The 7956-nt window shown below is 42.8% G+C and overlaps 1 protein-coding gene across 1 annotated transcript; it reads right to left on the reverse strand.

The window, feature by feature from the left end:
- Positions 1-3566: 3566 nt before the first annotated feature.
- On the reverse strand, positions 3567-4269 carry LOC119660329. The gene is made up of 2 exons (XM_038068811.1): positions 4153-4269; positions 3567-4084 (listed from the first exon to the last, which is right to left on the reverse strand). Exons 1-2 carry the CDS (start codon positions 4165-4167, stop codon positions 3788-3790), a joined length of 312 nt encoding a protein of 103 aa, XP_037924739.1. The 5' UTR covers positions 4168-4269; the 3' UTR covers positions 3567-3787.
- Between the last annotated feature and the right edge of the window lie 3687 nt (positions 4270-7956).

Raw genomic sequence — 7956 nt, forward strand, 5'->3', positions numbered from 1 at the left:
TTGGTCAAGTTTGAAGAAAATCCAACTATTAGTAACAAAGTTATAGGGGGTGAAACTTTACATTTTTTTGTGAATTTCGTGCACTCTACAACCTGCATGACATCATTATCACATATCAATTCGTCAATACCACAATGAAATGAGTTCTTATGAATTGGGTCCCAGAGAATTATTTTGTTTTAGTTTTTTAGTTATTTGTCAATCAGACAGGTATGTATGTAGGTATATACTATATGCGTGCTAATGAACTTTGCGGGTAGTGCCTAATTCAGGTAGATATAAAAAGTAAATCGGAAATATGTGTACGATCAATTTACGTGCCAATATGTGAAATAGGCAGGGTTGTTTGTTTAGGGTGAGCGTAATATTTACAGCTGTAATATGGACGTATGTCTCGTAGTTTGGAGTATGTTGGATTTGTAACTATATACGATTAGAAAAATGTGCGTTGAAATTTCTTAGATAAGATGAGCACAAAACCTTTATACCCGAAGCGCGAGCTTCCGGTATTCCGACTTGTTTTAAATTGAAAATGAATTACAATACAATATGTGAAACTTAAAGGTGATGTGACATATTTTGATACTTTGTTAAACATCTGAATTTTATTTACCTTCGCTAGATTGCGAGAGTGTATGATACAATTGGTGGAGAGAAATTGGCATACCTCAGTGTGAAGTGGCCATTATTCTATATTTTCATTTATTTCTATTTGTCCTGTTTTTAATTTTAATTTTTATTTTGCTATTTTTATTTTTCCAAGTTGCCACAATCTCGGCACATTATCATCCCCGAGCGTGATTCAAACATTACAAGATCACCACATTACCAAAGTGTTTTGAATGTGTAATGTGATATTACATTACAAGACATTACCAAACATGATCGTTCTTCGTAGGAGAAGTGGCGAATCTAGCGTCGTCATGATTGTATGTTCTGTTGGCTAGCTTTGGGGTGCGGTTTGGGCGAGAAAATTAATTAAGTACATGTGAATTTGGGGATGTAAATTCTTGGTTTAAGTAATTGATTCGTAATCTTATCATTTGATAATGAATGTCGGCTGCTGATTGATGTGTGTATGGTCGGTGTGTGGCCGCGGTGACTGTCGTGTGTCGATGCTGACTATCGGTTGCGAATCGTCTCTCGGCTCGTGGCGCGAAAAGACGACTTCGATGTTGGGCATGATAGACAAACTTCTAATTATACAAGCAGAGATAAGTTTAAAGTGAAGTAATGCTAGTTTCAATTGCTCTCTATTTTACTACTTAAGATGTTACGAAAAACAGGGGGCTATTAGTGATGTTAGTGAATTTTTCATCTCTATTCCACGAGTGGCGTCATTATCCCCGGGGCTAATATATGTACTTCATCATCATCATCATCGGTCTAGGCCTGCATTAATAAGGAACTCCAGACATCCCGGGTTTGCGCCGAGGTCTGCCTCGTCTTCTTTTTCTACCATAGATATTGCCATTATAGACTTTCCAGGCTGGATCATCCTCACCCATACGAATTAAGTAACCCGCCCACCGTAACCTATTGAGCCGGATTTTATCCACAACCTGGCGCTCATGGTATCGTTCATAAATTTCGTCGTTATGTATGCTACGGAATCGTCCATCCTCATGTAGGTGGCCAAAAATTCTTCGGAGGATTCTTCTCTCGAACGCGGCCAAGGGTTCACAATTCTTCTTGCTAAGAACCCAAGTCTCCGAGGAATGCATGAGGAATGGCAAGATCATTGTCTTGTACAGTAAGAGCTTTGACCCTATGGTGAGACGTTTCGAGCGGAACAGTTTTTGTAAACTGAAATAGGCTCTCTTGGCTGACAACAACCGTGCGCGGATTTCATCATCGTAGCTGTTATCGGTTGTGATTTTCGACCCTAGATAGGAGAAATTATCAACGGTCTCAAAATTATGTTCTCCAATCTTTATTCTTCCCGTTTGACCGGTGCGATTTGATGTTGTTGGTTGGTTGTTTTTCGGTGCTGACGTTGCCACCATATATTTTATCTTGCCTTCATTGATGTGCAGCCCAATATCTCGCACCGATTACCGCCTGCTCGATCTGAATGAATGCAGTTTGTACGTCTCGGATGGTTCTTCCCATGATGTCGATATCGTCAGCATAGGCCAGTAGTTGGGTGGACTTAAAGAGGATCGTACCTCTTGCATTTACCTCAGCATCTCGGATCACTTTCCCCAGGGCCAGGTTAAGGAGGACGCATGATAGGGCATCCTCTTGTCGTAGACCGTTGTTGATGTCGAATGGTCTTGAGAGTGATCCCGCTGCTTTTATTTGGCCTCGCACATTGGTCAGGGTCAGCCTAGTCAGTCTTCTCAATTTCGTCGGAATACCGAATTTTCTCATGGCCGTGCACAGTTTTACCCTGGCTATGCTATCATAGGCGGCTTTAAAGTCGATGAACAGATGGTGCAACTGTTGTCCATATTCCAACAGTTTTTCCATCGCTTGCCGCAGAGAGAAAATCTGATCTGTTGCTAATTTGCCTGGAGTGAAGCCTCTTTGGTATGGGCTAATGATATTCTGGGCGTATGAATCTAACCGGACTAGCAAGACAGCGGAAAATATCTTATAGATGGTACTCAGCAACGTGATACTCAGGCATTGATTCGCTGTCCCATACCTTGAGTACAAGTTGATAAACCACTTGGTGTAGCTGGTCGCCTCCATATTTAACCAATTCGGTTGTAATTCAGTCGGCTGCTGGCGACTTATTTTTTAGCCGATGAATTGCTCGGACTGTTTACCTATACTTGGTGGTGGCAGTATTTATCCGTCGTCTTCAGTTTCATCGAAGTACTCAACCCATCGCTCCAATATGCCCATTCTGTCCAAAATCAGATTTGCCTCTTTGTCTCGGCGGGATGAGAATCTAGGTGTATAAGGCTTCATCCTGCTGACTTGTTGGTAAAACTTCCGCGCCTGGTGTGGTTGCTCCCTGTACTTTTCTAGTTCACAGACTTGTTGGTTCTCTTACTGAAATTAGGTTAGCAATGTCACATATTAAGAGTCCTTACGTTGATATGTATGATCGTTTTTACTTGCTGCAATTACTAATTATTTCCAGTTAATAAAGAAACAAATCCGATCATGTTTTTGATCATTCACAGGAAGAGTTGGTTTTATTGAAACTTGAACATATGCAGAAGACTAAATATATAACTGCTCAAGGGTACCTAGTTGTCAATAAAAAGCTTCTTTTACACGTAATAGTTGTTAGTCAATATAATGGCGCGCAGTTCAATAATATGCTCTTCCAGATTTTATCTATTCTCACCACGCATATGGTAGTGTTGATGCAATTTCAACAAAATGATGACACCGGAGAAAAAAATAGGTAAATTAAAAAATGAAGATTATGCACCTGTTATGAACATAAAACTCATTATATAATTTTATTATTACAGTGAGTGAGTATCAAGATGTGCTGTTTCCTCGTGGGTATTCACTCATCATCATTTCACAAGTACAAGTTAATTAGAAGATTCACCACGTTTGATATGCTATTTATTATTTATACATAAATATATATTATTGGTTTACAATAAAAGAATAAAGCCACTTATATCCAATGCTGAAGGAAGTTTCTTTATGAAGATACAAAAACAGCGGGTAGGAAAGACTAAATCACATTTGATTGAAATTAACGGAATGTCCATGCATCCAGAGGAAACCATGACATTCAGGGTCTCAGTCTTTTAATATCTAACGAGTGATATTTCAGAAATACTTTATTCACACCTCTTTTGCATCATAATTCTTAGTTTTTAACTTTTGATGCATAAGCAAATTTATATCTGAACACAGGGCGAAACAGGTGTACTTCAGCTACTTGTAAATCATCGGTGCTGGCACCATCAGCATCATCTTCTTCCAAGTTTAAATTGTTTGAACTTTGCACAAGTAAACCAGGATTACCGTGAACTTCATCAACAACAGTATCATTATCGTCTTTTGATATTATCAGTACACTCGGAGGTTCATTAATATTCACTAACTTTTGAGACATGACTAGACAACAATCGAAGATGACCAGAAGAAGATACATTTGAATTGACTGGAAGCAACAGAATTTATCGTTTAGTTAAATATACATATTGAATTATCAAGACGAAAAATACTCACCATCTTATGATGCATAGATGCAATTGAAATATTTGTGAGGGAGCTTTATGTCTTTGAATGAAAACAACCTGTCGGTCGGATATACTAAAGACTATTTACCTTTGTTACGAATCGCGCATCTCAAGCCATTGTGCCTATAGTGCTGCACATATTTAGCGATGATTAGCAGCTACTTATTACTGCGAATTATCAGTCATTTGATATTAGTCAGTTCTCGATTGAGTAATAAACACCGTTTAATATATGGGACACTCACGATTATTAACAAATAATTAACAGTTGGATTATTCTCTCCAAAATAGGTCTGGCTCTAAAGTTCACTTTAAAAACATTTTTTTTCTATTCCAGTTTACTCTGAATTACTTACAATTTAATGGTTGTGGATATTGACTTTCTTTTGACCGATCCCTTCTCGTATTTGCCACGCTCCTGGGAGGGATATGCCGAAGTCTCTAACACAGATGGCTCAAAAACAGGACAAGGTTTTGGAGCCGAAATCTATTTCTTGAATAAAAACAAGAAGTGGGCCTTTCCCTTGGGGCAATATGGATCGATTTTCCAAGCGGAAGTGTATGGGATCCAAAGGGTGGCAACGTGGATTATTTTTTTGGGGGAGTAGGGTAGGTGAATGCGTTTGCGCACAGAGTGGTGCACCCCTGCAGCAGTGCGCTGTCTGGCTACCAGCTAAATACCTCCCTGTCATTAACGGACTAGCCTGGAGCTATTTGATACATTACTTCGTGCTAGCTCTCCTGGCTTTGGGTGCCTTCGGGTCAGGGAATCCCTCCATGCCTGCTTAGAAGCTGGGTAAGGAAGTAATCAATCTCACCGGGCGCTCGGTTCAGCCATGGGTCTAAATTGTCGATGAGCGCTCTTGGCTCATTTTGCCAAGCGAGTTGCCACTTGATAAGGGCGTGTTAACGTTCTTCACGGGCAACCACCTCTCGTAAATTTTTGCCCTTACGGCGGTAGACAGCGTTACGCTCCTTGGCAAGGAGGGCAACGGGGATCACTGCCGCAATCACCATCGCCACCGATTTTGTGACTGTGCGACAGATGCCACACGCAAAGCTCCCCCTCTCTACAATTGAGCAAGGCGCTTAAGATGCACCTCCTTGTCAACGGCATCAGCCCATACCTCCACGCCATAGAACCGACTGTGTTTCTCTCATAAGAAGACATCCGCTAGTAGACATAGGCCCCCCAACATTTTCCATTAGCCGACTCAAGGCCGAAACTCTAGCTGGAGCCCTGTCCGCTGCTGCTTTCTTTTGCTCGAAGAAGCTCATTTTCGAGTCAAGCATTAAACCAAGGTATTTAACCGCTGGTTTTGAGTCCATAGCAAACTTGTCGGTCGATATGGGACGCAGGGTCGGGATTCTCTTTCTGGTTAAGATGCCTGCTTCGTTTCTTTCCAGCGCAGACCCCGATTTTTCATGTGACAAGCTTATAATCAGCTTCCACGGGTCCTCATTCACTTCGTTTTCATCACTTTGATCCATCGCGCTGCAGAGTTTTCTTTTTGCTGATCTATACTCTACCTTTATGTCGCATGCCTCCTCGTTGGAGTGTAAACGGCGGCGGAGCTTATGATGCTCCCTCCGTAAGTCGGCAATTCCTGCCGTCCACCAGTACATAGAAGGCTCGCCACGGGTGGCTCGGCATTGGCGAACCCAAATAGCAGCTATACCCGATAAGTTGAGATGCCATTCGCCCCCTGCCCTTTGCAGTTCTGCCCTAAAGATTGCACACCGTCCCGAGCCCGCAGTATGTGCGACTCTCTCACCGAATGCGTCACGATCCCTGCAGAGGACGCAACTTTCGCTTTCATTGGAGGCCTTCGCTTGGTGACCTACCTGGCCGCATTCCAGCATGCTGTCCTCCTGTTCGGTCATTTGCAAGTTGCTGACGTGTGACCATAGTCCAGACATCTGTAGCACTTGATGGAGACAATTTTGATTTTCCCGCTGCTGAAGAGTTTTCTCGCATATTGTTCCAGGGCCTCCACCACGGCGAGTTTTTCGCCTCGAGCATTTACGAAGGTGATGCCTATCCGGCCATTGGTTACCTCTGGACAATCACGCTTTCTGGCCTCCTCCACCTTGACCTTTTCTGTGAGGCAGTCAAGATCTCGGATTTCTAGAGAGCACATAGGCTCTAGACTAGAAACAAGAGCCTTCTCCCCCAGTAACATTGAACGCTTCGCCGAAGGGACTCTTACTAGTAGTTTTCTGGCCCAATTCGACGAGGACTCCGCCACCCTTATTTTTTGTATGGAAGACACCGTTATCTTCCGGTTTCATCCTGTAGCGAATCTCACTAAGGACTTTCGCAAATTTCTTGCCTTCCGTAGGCTCAATGAGCAGAGCCGACAGTCTGGTCCTTCTTTGTTTCTTCGTCTTTTATGTTACTAGTTTGTAGCCTTCTTGTCTTTGGACAGACGGGTCTCTGGCGGCGTAGTCAGGTGTTTTATTTTATCCTTCCTTGCCTTCTTTTTTTGGGCAAAAGAAACTACTTGAATGAAGCCTCCCCCGCTTTCCACTTTTTCCCCAGTGCGTTTTTTTCCTCTGCAGGAACGTTCTTCTTCTTTTTCTTCAGCCTTTGCCCCGTTCACAAGCGGGGTCAGTTCATCGTGATCGGTTTCGCCATTTGGCTTTATCAAATGCCAAATCTAGGTGCAATCTCGAAGCTTTTAAATCCCCATCCAGCGTATCAAGCCTCTGGAGGAACGTTGCCGACCGCATACGCTTCACCACTGCCGAGCATATCCTGATGAACCTTTCCTCTTTGGCTCTAGCTAGGGCGGTCGACTGCACCTCTACTCAGTTTGTTTCCGAATCCACGTGCTCAGAACTAGGCTTTTTCTCGGTACAGATGCACTGAAGGGTATTTGATTTTCCGTCACCGCACCGTCAGTCGCGCCACTTTGTAAGGCTTCCTCTTTATTTGGACGTCCCGTAGTCACATCAGGTATTACAGCCTTCACTACCTCCTCACTGATCGCGGCGGTGAACGACGCATTTTTGTGCTGCGCCCAAACGCACTCAGCTCTTCCTCCTTCTCTACTCTCCATGGAAAATTCACTACTGACTGTTCATCTGCACCACACCCTGTATAACTTGTATTCACGCGATTTTCATCTTTTGACCGATTCCTGCCCGGATTTGCCCCGCTCCGGAGATAGATATGCCGAAGTGCCCTACACCGTTGGCTTAAAACAGAATAAGGTTCTAGAGCGAGAGTTCTTTTCTCGAATAAAAACGAGAAGTGGGCTTTTCCTTCGGGGCAATATACATTATACAGTTTTTCAGGTGGAAGGGTATGACATCCAAAGGGTGGTAGCCTGGATGATTGGCAAGTGATTGAAGGGCAGGGCATTGCAATCTGCCGTGATAGCCAGGCTGCATTAAGGGCGTTGAGTAGTCCTTTAATCACTTCGAAAGTTCTTCAGGAATGTAGAAACCAATTGAACTCTATTTCTGGGTTCGATACGGTGGAACTACTATGGCCACTGGTGGTATAAAAGGAAATTAAATCTCAGATGCCTTAGCGAAAGAAGATTGGGACCGGAACCAGCAATTGAAGTGTCAATAGCATGGTCTAATGCTGCTATCAAAACCTGGGAACAAGCTTCCCATAATGGCAGGTTGCGGAACCTAAATGCCACTTGCCATAAACTTTTCCTGTCAGAAGCAAACAAACATACTGTAAAATTTATTTTCCCGAAAAGCAAGACGCCTTGCAGAATCTAAGTCTAATTACGCAGTATTTCTAGCGATGAAATTATTCGAAATAATTAAAACT

The sequence above is a fragment of the Hermetia illucens genome, chromosome 1 (genome assembly GCF_905115235.1).
Source record: "Hermetia illucens chromosome 1, iHerIll2.2.curated.20191125, whole genome shotgun sequence".
Classification (NCBI taxonomy): Eukaryota; Metazoa; Arthropoda; class Insecta; order Diptera; family Stratiomyidae; genus Hermetia; species Hermetia illucens.